The sequence below is a fragment of the Furipterus horrens genome, unplaced genomic scaffold, assembly GCF_987537825.1.
Source record: "Furipterus horrens unplaced genomic scaffold, mFurHor1.1.pri manual_scaffold_2, whole genome shotgun sequence".
Taxonomy (NCBI): Eukaryota; Metazoa; Chordata; class Mammalia; order Chiroptera; family Furipteridae; genus Furipterus; species Furipterus horrens.
The window spans coordinates 171,078,342-171,097,772 of NW_028327172.1; the positions used below are offsets into that span (position 1 = coordinate 171,078,342).

The following is a 19,431-nucleotide window of genomic DNA, read 5'->3' on the forward strand; positions in this document are numbered from 1 at the left end:
ACAGAAAATGTTTCAGGAGCTTACGTGTTTCTAGTTCAAGCACATACTTTGCAGAAACAAATATAGATCTATGGGAAAAAGGAATGGAAATAGAGGGATACTTTTTGCAAGTAGAGGGATACTTTTTGCAAGTAGAGGGATACTTTTTGCCCCTTTCAACGGATTATGAATTCCTAAAGAATACCGGCATCACTCTGTGAGGGTATGGTCTTCATAGCTGCCACACATTATGAAAGGGACATTTATGGCAGGCTGTGTCTTGTAAAGGCAGAACTGGACTAAAATGTAGTAACACTCTATTCAGCTAAGGAAAATGCCAAGTCTTCTACTGTTTATTTATTGGCAGAGAGAGAACTGTAGTCACAATCTGCAAACTTTGCAAAATAAAACACATACTAGTTTGTTTTTTTTTAAATATGCATCTTTGGTTCCATTAAAGTATTACTAGTAAATTGTGGAGTGTGACCAACATAACCATAACTTCCTGAGAAACAGTTAGGCATGCTTGATGCCTGCTCCTTCAATTATTATAACACTTGCAAATAAGAAAAAGCAAATAAACAAGGAAAATATTTAAAAGCACATTCCATTTTCCAAAATCATGGCAGCAATAGCTAATAGCCACTTCATCATATGACCATGGGCATATTAATTTACTCCAACCCTGAATGTTTTACATTGAAGATATAGGGATAAAAACCCACTGAACGCGTAAAGATATTGTAAGATAATGTATCCAAAGTGCTCAATAAATATTAGTATTATTATGATCATAAATAAACCTCATGAACACTGATATTTAAATAAAATATTGAAAAGCTTATACTGAAATTCTCTATACAAATATTACTTTAATATGTTTGTTAATTACCTCTAAACTTAAAAAAAGTCCCATGATACTCAAAAATATAAGTATGTTTTAATTATTTAATCATATAGAAAAAATTTTAATGTTTCTACATATATCTTTTTAGAAATATCAAGGGCTAGCTAATGCTAGTGATAAATCAGATAAAATTTGAAACTAGATAGGTTTTTCTAAGGCTTAAAATATTTATGTAAGAACAAAAAATGGATATGCCCCTATTTATTATAGAGCTTTACTTCAGTTAAAATCTGGATTTGTCCTCTGCTAATTATAGTAGAGCAGGCATTAATGACAGATCTCTGGATACCTCTAGGGCCTTGGGGCAAGAAGCAAAGACTTCACTAGCAAATAATGTTCAAAATAGAAGGGCAAAGGTAGAAGTTAGGAACTCAAATGAAAGCAGGAAGGGATTTCCCCTTTCTACCTCTTTTCCTCATATTCTTGCCCCACTCCTTCCTCTTGGTGCTAATTGAAAACTAGATGATTTCTTTCTACTATATAGTTCCAAGTGAATTTAAAAGCCAAAATTCCCCTCAAGTTTAGCTTCCCTAGGTGTTTCAGTTTCTCATCTCTTTTCATTTCTTCTTTTCTCTCAAGAAAAGTCATTTAGTTAACATGTTTGGTTCTTTGTAGGAGACAAGCCATTTCTGTGCAGTACACCATTCCCATGTTCCCCTGTATTAAAAGGTTAACAGCCCCATGAGAGAACACAGACAGCAGGCAGAATACTACCACAAACTAGGAATGGGTCATCTTAATATTTTAAAATTTCATTTTATAAATATGAAATCAACACATCTTGAAGAATTTACTTAGATAATTCAGAGAAGCTACAGAAAGAATCAATATTATTTATCACTTATTACACATTAGTCAGTGACAACTACACTTCTCAAGTTGTATTTTTTCTTCCATCTTTGTTTTTCTGTTTGTCAGTGTGTGTGTGGCAACATGCAGGGGGGTCATATTTGGATTTCTACCATGGACGTAATCTAATATAATTATTTTTCAGAATATAATTGGCTGTAAGCATTTTTTTATAGATACAACATCATTCATTAAATGTTCCCATGTTGTTGGATGTTTAGACTCTTTCCAACTCTCTGCTATCATAAATAAATCTGTGATGAATATCCTTGAATATTATCTCGTAAGCGTCATTACAATTCTCAGTAGGATAAATTCCTAGACGCAGTGTTTTGGGAACTGAGATAATGTCTGTTCACAAGCTTATATTCAAAACAAGGTTTTAAATCTTTTTTATTTATATTTGAAGAAATGTACTCAAGTTTACTATCTCATCTGGTGTCCATGGTAAATGACACCATGTTTTGAGTTCTTTCCAAGCCATTCAGCACCCCTTTGCAGAACTTCCAATAATAAGTCAGAAAACTTATCATAAAGTAGGGATGAAACCCCTTCAAACAGTTTTTTAATCAGGAAAAGTAAATTTGGGGGGATATCTTAGTGACCTAAAAGGACTGATGTTACTCTTAGTAAACATGAAGAGATTCTTACTCACTATGACATGATGTGCCATGCTATGGCTAAAACTATCTAGACCAACTATCCTGGGTAGAATATACATAGTACAATGTGTCTTTTGCTGTGTGTGTGTGTGTGTGTATGTTTTACAAAGACAGGAAATCTTCCTGGTTATCTTAAAAGTAAGTATAAATTATGAAACTTAATAAATACTCAATGGAAACATTATGGAAATGCACCTGCCTTTTTTGCAATGTAATATCTGATCCTTAATATTGATTACCATCTTGATTTAAGAGGCACATAATAGATGCTAAGATACTAAGAGTGAATCACCTGCAATCTGCACACTCAGAGAAGAACTATGAGAGAGAAGCCCACCCTCATGCACAGTACTCATTTATCCTCAGGTTTTGTAACAAAGGTAAGTCATTCTAAAATAAGCAATTATTAATTAACCAAATCAGAAATAAATTTCGAGGACATGTACTTAGGTGAAAGACAAAGGAAGAGACAGAGACAAAACCTTTCTCTGACTCTATGAAAGAGGTAAAAAAAGGGCTTTCATAGAAAGCTGTCTGAGGAGACACATGCTGACACCAGCGATTCTTTCCTTCTCGTTACTGTCCTTCAGAACCAAAGCCACACCGAAAGCAGGTAGCCAGGTACACAGATTCTCTACAGCCCATTTCATTCAAACATCATCTCTATATGGATTACAAGTGTGCTGATGCATGACATTTTGATCTCTGATTTTTAAAAAAGTTTCAATTTTCCTGTATTTTAATGAGATGTGTGAATGTTGCTTCAAAAGCACAACTAATAATAACCGACTACAGATAATAAAATCATTTCACTTCCAGTCAACACATATTTGGAAGAGACATTCAGCAATAAATACCACACACTCTAATTACACCAGAGGAATGATGATTTCACCAAAGAAGGGCTCATATTCCTACCCACATTACAGAGTAAGCGAAGTATTTTCTTATTCTTTCATTGAAGACAATCATCATTTCTCAGCTGTTTCTCTGCCTCCTCCCTACCTTACCTTTGAACTCTGCAGGTGCAAGTTCTGATTCAGGGATGCTGATGCAATGCCATGGTAAGCCTTTGTGAAATGGAACAGCCCAAACAAGGTATTAAGATTGAATGGATCCTTAAGAGATAATCTGCCTGTATAAAGGCCCTCCTCAACTTCTAGGAAAAAAAGCTAAAACTAACAATAAGCACCTGGATTCTAAAGAAGGAAGTTTATTCATTTGACAGTGAGTTTTCTGATCCTCAGTGCAAGGTGCTTCTCTAGGCACAAGAAATATAAAAATAAATAGAACATCATCCTAACTACTGGAGGTCACAATCAGTGGAAGTTACTTTAATGCTGTCCCCTCAATGTGATCACCTTCCTTACTATCCCACTATTACTCTTATTATTCTTTAAAGACTTTCTAGGTCCTTTGTATTTCCATTCTCCTCCTCTTTCATTATTTGGATACACTTCAAAATTCACTGTGTGATGCTTGAAAGAGGACTTTCCTATAAAGGCACCCAATGCCATCCCATATTTGCATGATGAATCTAAATTTTACATAATATTAAGGCATGTTTTATGCCTTACATGGATGTTGTTAAGCAGCTTTTGTACAACCATAAGCTATGACAATACAGCCTCATATAAAGTAAGGTCTATTAAAAATTAATAAATTAGAAAGGTGTAAGTTCAGTGAAGTTATAGTGGAAAAGAATGCTTTAAACCTCATCTTCAGCGTAGTTCAGATAACATTTACTGGAGTCACTAGTTGAGGTGAGTAATAATATTCAAGGTACGTATTTTAAAAGGGCATAGAGCCTTAGAGTACATTTTAAATCATCTACTGATACACTAGGAGAAATATCATGGCCTCAGTCACCACTCTTTATTAGAAATGGATTAGCTACATTAGAACCTCTCCTGCTTTTAATGTAGAGATAATCATTTGCTAGCAGAGAAATAGTGGGCTTTTAATCCCTACGAGAATGCTGACCCTGAATGTCATGACCCTGTCTGCCTTGACCAGAGCCTCAAGAGAGCTGAATGGACAGCACAGGGGTGGGAGGATAAACAGAAAAAAATACGTCGGGGGACCAGAAAAAGACTCTAGATGGCCAGGAAAAACTACAGAGCACATCCAAAGCATGTAAAACTTGTTTTTAGGTCCTAGTTTTTAAAGAATAAAAATGAATAAGCCAATAGAGGTTTCAAGCAAAAACTAGGCAAGCTGGGCTCAGTAATCAAATAATCAGACCATAAAAGATTGAGAAAACATTTTCTTCTTGTTTTATAAAGGACTAAAATAATTAAATAATAGCCATGAGAAGTATAGATACATGATTACTGAAACCAAGCTTCCTATAGTAGAAAAAGTACTATGAAGATGTAATAGGCTATTGGAATCAAGGCTGAAAAAAGCAGCTCAATTGAGTAACCTGGGAAAGTCATACAATGGAAATAAAGTGCATTTGATAATAAAAGCATTGGATGGTCATGACAAATTGACCATGAACAGACCAGCAATGCAAGCATAAACAGAAAACACAGGCTGTGAGAAACATTTATTAATAAAGCTTACATTTATACATGTTAATTTTGTTTTTGAGAATATAACCATTCATATGCAAATAGAGAACGTAAGACCAATATAATAAATATTAAAGGCACCTTGTGCAAATCATCTTAATTGTTTACAGTGATGTTCATAGTTTTATACTGCATTATTCATAATAATAAAAAAATAAAATAATCTAACTTCCCAACAATCAAGAATTGATTAAATAGATTATAGTACACCCTTAGCATAGAATAAATACTATGAAGTCATCAGAAATCGTGTTATAGAAGAATGCTTTTTGTGAAGGAACATGCACAGTGTGGAGCTGTAAAATACCAGTAGTACATACAAGTAAGCAAGTTGTATAATATCTGTATTTACATATAGTAAATATAAAGTAGTTGAAGGCCAAACATGAAATTAACTGTGATTGGCTTTGGCTGGGAGTATGGGTTTTTTTCCCCTCTTATTCTCCATATTTTCTAAAATTTTACACTAAGGATATATTACTGACATTAGGGAAAAGAATCTAGAGTCAAGCATCCTCATGTATAATCATAAAGCTTGTTTGTTGTGGATCGAGGAGGCTTGGCCTGCTTGGTAACTCAGGCTCTGGGAATGGATTGTGGGGTCTGTAATGGGGAGGGGAGAGGAAGTAGAAAGAGAGAGGAAAGTGGCTAAAGGTCTGAGAGAACAAACCCCTTCATGTAAGTGCTTCCACCTCCCCTAACCCCTCACAAAGTTGGACTCTTTCAAAAGGAAGAGAGGTAACAAGAAACTTACCCAGGGACCAATACACAGCTCTGGGCAAAGGCTGCTGTCATCCTGAGAAGACAGGAACCTTAAGTAAAAACTGAGCTTGTTTTTGAAGTTGGCCCCTTATCTGTAAGTCATTTCTTAGATTAATCTATTTGTGTTTATGATAATCAGTCGACTTTGACACTAATTATTATGAAAAATAAACAAAATATATTGCTTTAGTTATATCAAAGTTGTAGCTTAATAATCAAGTGATTTGTTATTTCTAAATTATTGTTTAAATATATGCCATGGTCTAAGGACTAACACAACATATTAGCATATATTTATCAGAGTACAGTAGTCCCTCTCTATATCATGGTTCACTTATCGTGGCCTCACTATATTGCGGGACTTCTAAAAATATTGTATTTAATTATTTATTGTGAATTTTTCACTATATCAAGGGATTTTGCGGTGCTGTATATATATGTTGTTAAAGTTACCTAGGTTTAAGTGTAGAATATGTTTAAGAACATAAATAGTGTTTATAAAAGTGTGGAAAAGGTTAATAAGGGGGTGGGAAAGGGACTGGGAATGGTTTATAAGTGTGTGGGAAGGGTTTATAAAGCCTTAAAAAATATATAAATACTAAAATAAATGTAAGGTTCCTACTTTGCAGATTTTCACCGATTGCAGGGGGGGTGGTCAATAATGTAATACCCACAGTAAGTGAGGGAATATTGTATTTGCAATATGCTAAGGACTGTGCTATGCTCTTTACATGGATTGGCTGGTTAGAGGTTATTATTATTTACACTGAGGAGATGGGGATTAGAGAGATAGGATGACTGGACCAAGGTTACACAATTAGTTAAGTGGAAGAGTTAGGATTTAAACTCTGAAATTCTTACTCTAGCAAGAGTGCATTTACACTGCTCTATACTACTGACAATAATTGACAAAATTAAGATAAATGACACACTAGGAAGGCAGAAAGGAATTCTAAGGGGTGAAGCCAAGGCTAAAGGGGACAACATGAAGAATGAGAAGAATATGGGAAGAAGAATAGCACTAGTAAAACCATGAAATGTGCTGGCATCCACCCAGGAAGCACCCAAGGATATAGAGGAATAAGTCCTATCCCCAAGTTGCAAGAGCTATAGATGGTGGAACAGACTATTTGCATGTGCAGCCCCTGCTCGTGGAAACTCACAGTGTCCTGGCCTACTGAACATTACTTACCCTGCTCAAAGGAAGAGGAAATGCTATATTAAGAACCTAGGATGATGTTTGATGTGTGTGTATCTAAAATTTGAAAATATGATAGGAAAAGTGGTGAAAAGAAGTTGGTTGGTCACCTTGTATTTTATGAAGAGTAAGTATGAATATCCTAGATTAGTCTACTGAATTGCCCATTCATCCTGTTTTATATTACAGTGTCCATCATTAAAAGTGTTGCAATGGAGACGCTAGAGTTATGACTGTGGAAATTCATTCATCATGCTCAAAGGGATGGCTTAGTGGACAAAATGCCAGTTCTCACCAACTGTGACACTATCCAGAGGTGGAAAGTGGCACTGCCGCAGCACCTCACTTTCTGAATGAAGCTAGTTCCAGAAGTTTTTTACTAGGATGGGTAGAGGGTCCTTTAGACAATGTCTGGAGAAAAAAAATGCCTATCCTGCCTGGATAATGACAATTCTTAGAATCATTACAAATTTAGGATTTCCCCCAGTTTCCTGAAGTGTGAGATAGGAGAGAACCAAAGAATTTTCTGGCACAATCTTAGCATTGGTGCCCTGTTCTAGCTAGCTTTACTGTCTTTATCTTTAGCCTTACATAAGCCAATTTAGACTTCCCCCAAACTACAGCAGTCCCCTTTCTATCCTCAGTTTCACCTTCTGTGGATTCAATTACCTGTGGTGAACCTAGGTCCAAAAATATCAGCCCTTTGTCCAGTATCCACCCTATACATGAATATCTTCCCCGCCCATTAGTCACTTAGTCGACATCTTAATAATCACCTGTCACAGTAAGGCAATGCTTGTGTTCAAGTAACCTTTATTTCATTTAATAATGTCCCCAAGCACAAGAGTAGTGATGCTGAGAATCTGAATATGACAAAGAGTAGCTGTAAAGTACTTCCTTTAAGTGAAAATTTGAGTACAGTACAAGAAAATACCGAAAGAGAGAGGGAGGGAATGTGAGAGCAGTCACATAATGTTTAGTTTATTATCTATTATTTTGTTAATCACCTACTGTGACTAACTTACAAATTAATTTTTATCACAGGTATGTATACAAAAGGAAAACATAGTATATAGAGGGTTTGGTGCTACCTGCAGTTTCAGGCACCTACTGGGGGTCCTAGAATGTATCTCTGTAGACAACGAGGGGGCTACTCTACTTTTTTATTCAACGGTTTAATGTCCTATATTTTAGTTGCCTACAGTAGTGTTTTTCTTCACCTTCCTCATAATTTCTTGATCTTAACATTTATACTCAGATCAGTCCACTCATCTATTTAATGATATAAACTACTCTTTTATGTTAGAAAAAAATCATTCACTGTATGGCTTTATCAATTACTTTACAATAACAAACAAAAAAATCCATCTTTATAAAATTATATTCTTAAAATTTTATCAGCTAGGTTTGTATCAATTTGAAGAAATTTTTGTCCCAGTTGTAATCTCAAAATCAATGCAACATACATTTATTGAGTACACACTGTGTGTCAGATATTGTCTAAGCACCAGCACAAGAAATTTCTGTCCCTGCTATGTTCAAGAGAAGGTGATAGACAACTATAAACAGGTGTTAAGTGTGACAGCCATGGTACAGCAAATACTCTAGAAACAAATTATCTTTGTGAACTCAGAGAGGTAGCTTTCTAAAGGCAATTTGACAGTATCTTGTTTTCAGATCTGAGTTTCAAAATGAGTGTAAATTGAATTTCAAAGAGATGTTTAAAGGTACATGCTATAGAGTTAAAACTATAAGGTTATAACTATAAGAGTTTGAGAAACTAGAGAAGTGAGATTAGTATAAGCTACTTTGAGTCATGCCCCAGTATCTTCACACACCAATTCCTCTTTTACTTTTTCTTCTGTAAGCCCATTCCAAGATTTCATCAGCACATTCTTTACTATCATCTCAGACATGATCAGTATTTCTGATTCTCCTTCTACTCTTCCTGACTTTTAGATGGGATTGCTTCCATATATGCTGACATCCTAGTTATGACAACAATCCAGCTCTCCCTGTTCCCGCCACCTCTGCCATTAGATCACTACCTCCTTCTTTACTACCCACTGCTAATTGTATTTGCTTATTTCCCATACATGATGCATGATGTGGTCATTTTAGTTCTATTTCATTATTATTATCTGCTTATATAAAATTTCTTTTTTTAAATTGACTTTAGAGAGAGCGAGAGAAACATCAATTTTTTCTTCCACTTATTTATGCATTCATTGATTGATTCTTGTTTATGGCTTGAGCAGAAATAAAACCTGCAACCTTGGGATATCCGGATGACACTAACCAACCAAGCTACCTGGCCAGGGCCTAAAGTTTCTATTTTTTAAGATTAATTTATGCCTTCTTTATAATTTTACTGTAATTTACCAATATGTACATATTTTGTCCTCAAATTCTCCAAATGATTATTAAGGAAATAAAAATATAGCAAACATTATTTCTTATAAATTCTCAGTTTTCTTTCCTGAAATTTTCCATCATACAAATATTTATTTCCTCAGGATAACTTCAGAGATATATACAGAGCTGTCTTACAGAATTCAGCACCTTTGTATCTACTTAGAGTCATCAGGGCTGGCATAAAAGGCAAGGAACAATACCTCTTTGCACTGCCTGCACTCAGAATGCCTATGTCTTCCACAGGATCCTGATGGCGTGTGGCCAATGGGGTGGGTGTGGGGTGGGAGGGGTGTTCTAAAACAGCCTGCACACAGGACTGGCGCCCTCTGGTGGCAAGAGGATTCCCTGCGTATGATGGCCGCGGTATAGAACCGCAATACTGTCTCATCACCTAGAGACCCGAGTGCCTCCAGGCTCCTACTTTGTTAGTATTATATAGAATTGGTCTTTCCTTCCCTTTATCCTTTATTTTCCTTTTTATGTCTTATTTTTTAACACCTTGCACACAGTGCTGATTCACGCCTTTACAAAGGAGCATGCAATAAGTTTACAGGAGAAACTCAAGGATGATGACAGTGTTGACATAACAGCTTGTGACATAAGGTTTGATTAAGTCACAACTGAAAGTCGGTGGTTCCTGAAAAAGAATTGGGATTACCTGCTTGTCATTTCTCATAATAAGAAAAACATGAGCATAAATGTATAGTGAAGGCTTTTGTTCCACTGGAAGAAAATATGCATTCAATATTATACTTGTAAATGGGAACTAAGATCAATTGTAAACTGTTCTTTTTAAGTTAACAGTAGAGTCAAATCAAATAGCGCCTTTTAAAGATAATGTTAATTTTTTTCTCTCTAGAGCTAGAGATGGGCAAAGATGATCACTCAAATTTCTCTCTCCTCATCAAATTCTGAGTCTTGTGTATGAATTCAAGCATTTCTAAAAAGAAGTCAATATCATCTGCTGATGATATTCCACCAAGTAATACTCACTAAAGACTTACCTGCAGCTGCTATGATAATATCTGCCAGCTGAGCATGGATCTTCAGTTGTTCTTTGGGGGTATATCTGTGAGCTATTGTCACAGTTGCATCACCTGGAATGCACAAGAACTCCTATTAATGATTCTTTAGCTTTTTAATAATTTATTAATACTCCAATTTTGGAGTTTTTCCTAAGCTAGGAAAATTGCTTTGAAATGATTGAATCACTTTGAAAACAAAAGCTAGATAAGAAAATATAGATGACCTACAGTATTGTATCCTTCAATTACCAGTGGAAAATCAAACGAGACCAAAGCGGATATGTGCTGACTGTCTGAGGAGAGCTGCAAGTATTGGGTTGGCAAAAACATTCACTCATTTTTTTTCTGTAAGATGGCTTTAGTAGTGCCTTATTCAAAACAATATTTTAGAGTGTATTGTGACAGCTGTCATAGCAGCATGTATTTTTAAAAAACTTATGAAAATTGGTGAATTTTTGTGTAGCCATTTTAATATTGAAGATGGGTGAAAATACACAGCATTTTTGGCATATTATGCTTTATTATTTCAAGAAAGGTAAAAATGCAACTAAAAGGAAAAAGAACAGATTTATGCAATGTATGGAAAAGGTGCTGTGACTGATCAAACATCTCAAAAGTGGTTTGCAAAGTTTCAATGCCGGAGATTTCTTGCTGGACAATGTTGAGCAGGCCAGCTGAAGTTGATTGTGATCAAATCAATATAGTAATTAACAACAATCAACCTTATACCATGTGGGACATAGCCGACATATTCAAAATATCCAAATGAATAGTTTTTGGTGAAAATGAAAAATCTGTCTTTTATTTTACAGAAAAAACTAAACGGACTTTTTGACCAACACCACAGGATCCTAAAACCTAGCATTTGCAAGTTCTGTATTGACAACTTAAACATAGATGTAGGAGTCACTCATCGGCTTGATGATAGCATAAGTAAATACTGAAAACAGCCAGATAAGTGCACTAAAAATGGGCCAATACATTGTGGCAGGACAGGTTAGAGATTAATTCTGCCTCATTTTGGCAGATGCCTCATCTTGGGGAGGTGTCAAAAAGGGTTCCCAAAGGAGGTAATATATTCCTTTAGGTCTTAAAGCATGAGTAAAAGCATACTAATTAGGGACAAACTTTGAAATTATGTGTGTTACGAAATGAGGAAGACGTCTAGGCTATAACAGAAAGTATTCGCATATGCTTTAATAAAGTGATGTATGAATAAGAGAGGTTAGCAGACTGAAGGAATCCAGTGATTAAAGTGAGCACAAATCAAGAGGAGTGAGAGAAAGGCAGTAATAAGTGCAGTCAAAGGAAGGACTTGCGGTAGGAATATGGCTGTGTGAGGCAGTATTTTCTCTCTTCCCTTCCTGGATAACATACAACAATAAAAACAGCACTGTCTCTATTTTTAACAAAAATAGAAGACACACTTACCACAGACTCTAATCACTTGTAAGATTGACCCAGGAGCAGCAGAGTTAGTACATGTTGTACAGAGAGAAAGGCAGCAAAGAAATACAGAGAGTAACAAGATGGCCAGCGGCAACAGATCTCTGAAAACGACTGCAAAAACATACGCCCTGAAGGTGAAGGGTTCACATTAAAACGCACATATTTGTAGCAGATAAAACAGGAAGAAACACTGAAGAAGTCCTTACACAGGGGAGCTATTTCAATAGGAAGGAAGTAGTTTGACTCTGTGATGGTGGTGAAGAAGGAATCCAAAGGCTCCCCAGTACCTCCTCCACAGCACCTAGCAGAAGTATCCCGCAAAGAAAAGATCTAAGAAATCCAACTCATTCAATAGTAAGTAATTTTTAAAAAGCATTTGACAACGTACTGAAAGTATCCTACATAAGGATAAGCCCAGGGAAATTTGGGTGGTGATAGAACTGTTCAGATTCTATTGTAGTCACATGACTATATGCATTTGTTTCAATTCATAGATGTATACAAAAAAGAGAATTTTATTATATGAATTTTCTTAACTAAAAAAAATGATACAAGCAAAAAATAAAAAAAATAATGTAAGGAATTTACCAACATACCAATAAACTCAATAGCAAAATGTTATGAAAAAGTTGAACATTATCATTAAACATTATGCCCAAAAGTTGTTAAATAAGAAGTTAATGTCACAAGAATTAGGAAAAAAGACTTGAATTCATGCAAATTAACTTACAATGGTCAACACTAACACATATTTCAGTAAAATAGTTGGATTTTATAGATTATAAAAGGAATCCCATGAACAACCAGGCAAAAGTTCAAAATTTCACATTTAATTTCAGAAAACAACAGGGCAATGCCTACAGGAGACTCGTAAAGAAATCAGAAGCCAAGGATTTTATATTCATTCAAATTGTCCTTCAAGATTAAAGGATGCAAACAATTTTGAAATTGTAAGAACTCCAGGAATATTCTTCACATGAGTTTTTCCTGAGGAATGTGATAAAAGAAAAAAAATATTGAGATGTGAACTTTCAATCGGTCTCAAAACATCCTTTGGGTTACTCCACGCCCCTTAACTTGTTATTACTCCTACATAAGTGTGGCTAGAGAAAGCCATGGGAAATATCAGACGAGATCAGGCACGTTCAGAATGGAATGACTGTAGACCCATGTATCAAAGTCATATTCATACTTGACTGATCAGTTTCTGACCATGGTGATATCAGACCGTGTAATGGTTTTCAGTAGGTCAGATGACGATAGCAAAAGAGAGGTGAACCAAGAGGCTTAAAAGCAAATGTTTTCAAGTAATGCCTTTGCCCTTGACACCTGTTCCTGATCCTGAGTGCTAGCTATCCTGTATTAAAATAAAAAACACACGGAGACTAACCTTGAAGATTCCTTGAGCAGATGAAACCAGTTTAGTCATACCAGCAAAGCTTAATTTAGCTTATTTGACTAGGCTAATTAGATCTGGATCATTTCTTGCTTATGCCTCTAAAAATCATAAGCAAAACTTGAACTGCTTTCCATGGTTGATATGCAGTAACCATTGACCAATTCCCTATCATTTAAGAAAATTCTAATATTATAACTAATCACTGTGAAGAACTAACAGTCCCTGAGTTCTCACTAATAGAAGCTGCTTTATAATAATATGCCCCTGCACCTCACTGCATGTTTTGGTTCGAGGCTTCCAGTTTGTAAACTATCTTTTTGGTGTTCACACCATAAACTTTTACTGATTACTACTTCAGTGACTGATTGGCTTCACTTCTGTTATGTCTGAATTTTTGGCACCTGCTAACTATATTGTTATTTAATCTGTCTTACTTGACATTGTGAAAATTCTTGTCATTCCTATTTTCAGTTCTGGTGTCCCATTACTTTTCTTCAATGAGTCCTTTGGCTTGCTGCACCTAATTCTTTCTATTTCCTCAGCTTTTTCCCTAGGATAGTCAGTACTAAGAAGTTGCGATAACTACTCCATAGAATGGTGTATATCTCTGACTCTCATATGACTTTTTCCCACACTCAGTTTTATCTCCTATTGCTCATATGATAACAGCCTTGGCAAGGAACTAATTTTTCTAACTATTACAAGATACAGTAAAAATAATTTATAAACAGAGTCCAAAACAACTTCATTGTGCCCAGTACTTTACATTGTGTCTGTTAAGACACAGCAAGGATAAAAGACTTAGAACCTGTCTCCTAGAATTTCAGAGTTATGTTAGAACTTAATAATTAAGTGTTGGGCAAGATATGCTTCTTACTATATAAAAGTTCAGTCAATCAACAATTGTCTGGAGTATAGGGACTTCCAGCCAAGATGAAGGCCAGGACAGACATGCTGCATCTCCCTCCGCAACTAAGAAGGAATAAAAATACCTCAAAACTAGAGACAACCAGAACTTCCAAAAAGTCGAGCTGCATGTAAGTCCAACAAACAAAAATATAAAGAAGAAATACTCATCCAGACAGGTAGGGAGAGGACGCGGTGTGGTAGCAGCAGCAGCAGTGGCAGCAGCAGCCCAGCAGAAAGTGCAGTCACACGTTTTAAAAAGTCGGGAGGGACACCTGGGGAGCATTCACAGCACCGGACCAGACCGCATAGCTCACAGTCCCAGCACCAGGGACAATACAGCCTCATTGCTTCTGACTGTACAAACCAGTGGGGTTTGGGACAAAGGAAGAAACTGCCAGTTTCTTGGCAGACTTCACTTGTTTAAAGGGCCCCAACAATCCTAGAACATCCGCAGACCCACCCACTCTGGGAACTACGGCCAGGGCAACAGCTAGAGAGGCACCAGTTCCATACGAAAGTGGGAGACGTGTCTGGAAAAGGAGTGAGTGCTAAGCAAGCGGCATTATTCACTCTCAGGACCCACCCCCACACACAGTGCCACAATGTGGTGAAGCGGGTCGCCCTGTATGGATGAATACCTAAGGCTCCACCCCTAACAACATAACAGGTGCAATGGCTCTACCTACAACAGAGGCAAAAAATACAGGAACCTGTCAAGATGAGGAGACAGAGAAGTATGGCCCCAAAGAGGGTAAGAGTCAAGGTTCCAGTGGGAGAACTAAGTGACAAGGAGATAACCAACCTAACAAATGAGGAGATAGCCAACCTAACAGATACAGAGTTCAAAACACTGGTGATAAAGATGCTCACAGGCTTGACAGATATATTTAGGTACGGAAGATGCATGAGGGAAGAAGTGAAGGCTATGCTAAATGAAACGAAGGAAAATCCACACAAAAAGCAATGGTGAAGAGAAGGAAACCGGGGTTCAAGTCAATGATTTGGAACATAGGGAAGAAAAAAACAGTCAAGCAGTACAGGAGGAGGAAACAAGAATGGAAAAAAATGAGGAGAGGCTTAGGAACCTCTGGGACAACTTTAAACATGCCAACATCGGAATTATAAGGGTCCCAGAAGGAGAAGAAGAGCAAGAAATCAAAAGCTTATGTGAAAAAATAATGAGGGAAAACTTCCTAAATTTGGTAAAGAAAATAGACATACAATTCCAGGAACACAGAGAGTCCCAAACAAGCTAGCCTCAAGGAGGGTCACACCAAGACACATCATAATTAAAATGCCAAAGGTTCAAGATAAAGAGAGAATCTTAAAAGCAGCAAGAGAAAAGAGTTACTTTCAAAGGCGTGCCTATAAGACTATCAGCTAATTTCTCAAAAGGAACTTTGCAGGCACGAAGGGACTGGCAAGAAGTATTCAACGTGATGAAAAGCAAGGACCTACAACCAAGGTTACTCTATCTGGCAAAGCTATCATTTAGAATGGAAGGGTAGATAAAGTGCTTCCCAGACAAGGTAAAGCTAAAGGAGTTCATCATCACCAAGCCATCATTATATGAAATGTTAAAGGAACTTATTTAAGAAAAAAAAGATAAAAACTATGAACATTAAAATGACAACAAACTCACAACTATCAACAACTGAATCTAAAAAAAAAAAACAAATCCATCTAAGCAAACCAGAATATGGACAGAATCATAGGTATGGGGATCATTTGGAGGGTTATCAGCTGTGAGGGGGAAGAGGATGAAATGGAGAAATGGTGCGGGGATTAAGAAGCATAATTGGTTGGTACAAAATAGACAGGGGAATGTTAAGAATAATATAGGAAAGGGTGAAGCCAAAGAACTTATATGCATGACCCATGTAAATGAACTATGGGAGGTGGGATTGCTGGAGGGAAGGGGTGTACTGGAAAGAGGTGAGTTAAGGGAAAATAAATTTGGACTACTGTAACAACATAATCAATAAAATATACTTTAAAAAAAAAACTGTCTGTTAGAAGCCACCTGAGTAGTTTTCTATGCTTATCATGACCTCTGTAATTTATGCAAAATTGCAGATTATAGTTAAAAGTTCTTGGCAAATAACAGAGTACCAATTTGAGGAAAATAATATTTGCTATTTACAAAATCTAGAACAAATGATAAAATATGATTCATTTTAGAGTATCATTTTTCGTTAATATTGCTTAAATGAGTTTACTTTTGCTGGATATTTCCAGATCATCCTTGCCTTCACTTACCCAATAATCAAGAAATAATCCCAGAACCATGCTAAGCAATGGAGATTCACCATTCTCTACTCTCATGTGAAACAACAGGTTTGTAAATAAGAATTATAATATAGTGTCATAGTTTCATGCTAAAAGAAGGTATAAATTACAGTGTTGGCACAGACCATCATCATGTACTCTAGCTGAGTAGGATCAATTGAAGGTCTTAGAGAAGACAGATTTTGATGTGAGTAGGAATTTGTTTTGCCTCTGTTTCAACCCCCTATACTTTTCCCATCCTTTTCTATAAAACGTGAGAAAGGCATATAATTTAGCCCAGACTGCTAGAAACATCTTCCTTATAAGAGCTGAAGGCTAACATTTTGCAACTTTTACCATGATTATAGATCTATCTTCAATGGAAACATAGAACAAGTCTCAATTTCCTTTTCCATCAGGCAAATCTTTAAATACCTGCTCATACCTGCATCAGCAGGTAAAGCAAAATGGCAGACCCAAAAGGAGCTGGAATCTCATGTTTAGGGCTTTCCTTTGTCACTTTCTCTTGATAAGGAAAAGTGGAGTCATACCCACCACATGAACTACTGTCATGGTCTGCTTTAAATGAAAAAGTCACTGAGGATATCACAGAAATGAAAACTCAGTACTCATCGACAGAACAGCACTCAGTGGATCTTTAACACTGCACTCTATTGACTCTGAATTCTATTTACTGTATGTTTTATATTCCAGCTTCAGCTGCTTTTTCTGGATTAAATTGTCTAAATTATTTTAGATGTTGTTACAGAGCACTTAGACCTGAGCCTTCTGTTCATGCTTTAAATGGGCCAGCCTTTAATGCCTTTGTATCTGGTCAAGACCCAGCTGGCTTGATTTGGGGTTTAACAGTTCTTCAGTTTTCATCCAAACACATTGGGCCAATGGTTTCAGTTTTAACTAGTCCCATACTGTTTCTAGCTCATTCTTTTTTAACATCTACCTTAAAGTTCCTTTGAGGAGCATTAGGAAGGACTGCCTGAATCCTGACCACCAGTGTCTGTAAATATTTTTAAAATATACTCCCAGATTTGGTCAAAAGTTATTGAATGAAATCTTGGATACATTTATTCAACAAAGACAATATATAAATGAAAAAATACACATATAATAAAATTTTACACAGAAATAAATGCTAAGAATAAAAAGGTGCACAGTAAGTGAATAGAGAGTAGTAACATGGGTGATATTTTGATAGGGTGGTCAGGGACGGCCTAAAGAGGTAACATTTTAACAGAAACATGAAGGAAGGGAGCAAATAAATTATATAAATAATTTTAAAAAGAGCATCCAGGCAGAAGGAAAATCAAGTGCAAAGACCATGACACATGAGCATGGATGGCATATTCTAGAAAAGCAAAAGGCAGCTGTGACTGAAGGGCAGTGGTGGAGGGTAAGAATGGCAGTAGATTAAGTAAGGAGATGAAGTGCAAGTTATGTCATGCAAGGTAAGGAATTTGAACTTCATTCTGATGTTGTGGTGCTGAGGGTTATGGGAAGACATAGATGATTGAAGACCCATGGTGTGGAAAATAGTCTGTGTATGGCAGATGGGACAAGGGCGGTGCAGGGAAATCAGTTTGTAAATTTTATAGTTTCAAGTGAGAGGTAATGGCTATCTTATTAGTAGAGGTGGTAAGACTATGATTGCTGATAAATAAGATATAGGGTGTGAGAGAAAGGAAAGTCAAGATGGATGGCCTGAGGAACTGAGTGAAGTGACGACGATGCCACTTACTGAGATGGGAAGACCGGGGAGTAAAACTGAGAGTGAAGGCTTGTATATGGTAAGTTTTGAAATGCTGTCAGTGGACAGTGGGTCTAGAATACAGGGGGATACAGATGGCACTTAAAGCTAAGGAACTGGAAAGGATCACCTAGAGAACAGCTCTGGAATAAGACGTGAAGCCCTGGGCTTATCCCAATCTTCTGAGCAATCATCCTCAACCCCGAAAGCACTAGAATCTTCCATGTTTCAAAAAATACTAATGCCCAAGTCCAACTTGTAAAGATTCTGATTTAATTGTTCTGTGTTGTGGTCAGGCAGCCATATTTTTAAAGCCCCCAGATGATTCCAGTGGGGAGCTACAGTTGAGAATCACTGGTTTAGATGTTGGGAAAAGAAGAATGATCCAGGAACAGAAAATGAGAAGAAATGTCTAGTGAAATAAGAGAAATTCATTCCTGAGGTAGATTTAATCTGTGCTTAAACCATGAAAGAAATAACTCTATAAAATGTGGCCATTTCATTACATTTAAAAGCATGTAATAAATATTACTCAGTACATTACATAGTTTCCTGATTATAAGGATCCTCAGGAGAAATTACTTTTTGGTCTTAATATCAGAAAGTGTTTTATTTATCCTGAGCATGTGTTTATTTTTAATCTTAAAGACACACTTTACTGGGTAGTCATTTTTCCCTGCTAAAAAGCTCTCAGGGTGAAATTAGTGACCTAATCATAGTAAGTATAATTTATACTCAATTAAGTAAATTCACCAAACATATATCCAGTACCAGTATATAAAAAGCAATGTGCTTGGAACTAAGAATATACACCCACGAAGATTTAATACATCTAGTTTTAGTAGTAGCCTTATTTTTGGCTCCATTTTAGTTCCAGCCTGGCTTTCCATTTTTAACTCTCTCTCACTTGCATTGTGTTTTAGAGATTGCTGTGGCCTACCTTAAATACTTTGTAGAATAAGTACACTGTAATAGCTAATATGTATTGAGTACTTACGATGTGTAAACACTAAGTTCTTTAAAAGTATTAGCTCATTTAATTCTCCCAAGAAACTCCCATATTCTTATCTAACAGAAAAATGCAGAAACAGAATGGGAACTCAAGCAATATGACCGGAGAGCTCATGCTCCTCGACACCAGGCTTTGTGCTCCAGGGGCCAATCTCCACCTGTCCAGACAGCAACTAGGGAGTGAACAACTTGGTAGTCAAAAATGATAATATGGGGTTTAAAGTCTTAGATTTTTAGGACTGTTCTAAATAAACTTG

At 36.4% G+C, this 19,431-nt stretch overlaps 1 protein-coding gene across 1 annotated transcript in view; it reads right to left on the reverse strand.

The window, feature by feature from the left end:
- Window positions 1-19,431, reverse strand: part of MTHFD2L (methylenetetrahydrofolate dehydrogenase (NADP+ dependent) 2 like) — a 109,678-nt gene that overhangs the window by 41,043 nt on the left and 49,204 nt on the right. Inside the window, exon 6 of the mRNA XM_090266762.1 lies at window positions 10,353-10,445. Coding sequence (XP_090122888.1) covers window positions 10,353-10,445 — 93 coding nt within the window. The remainder of the gene's footprint in view (window positions 1-10,352; window positions 10,446-19,431) is intronic.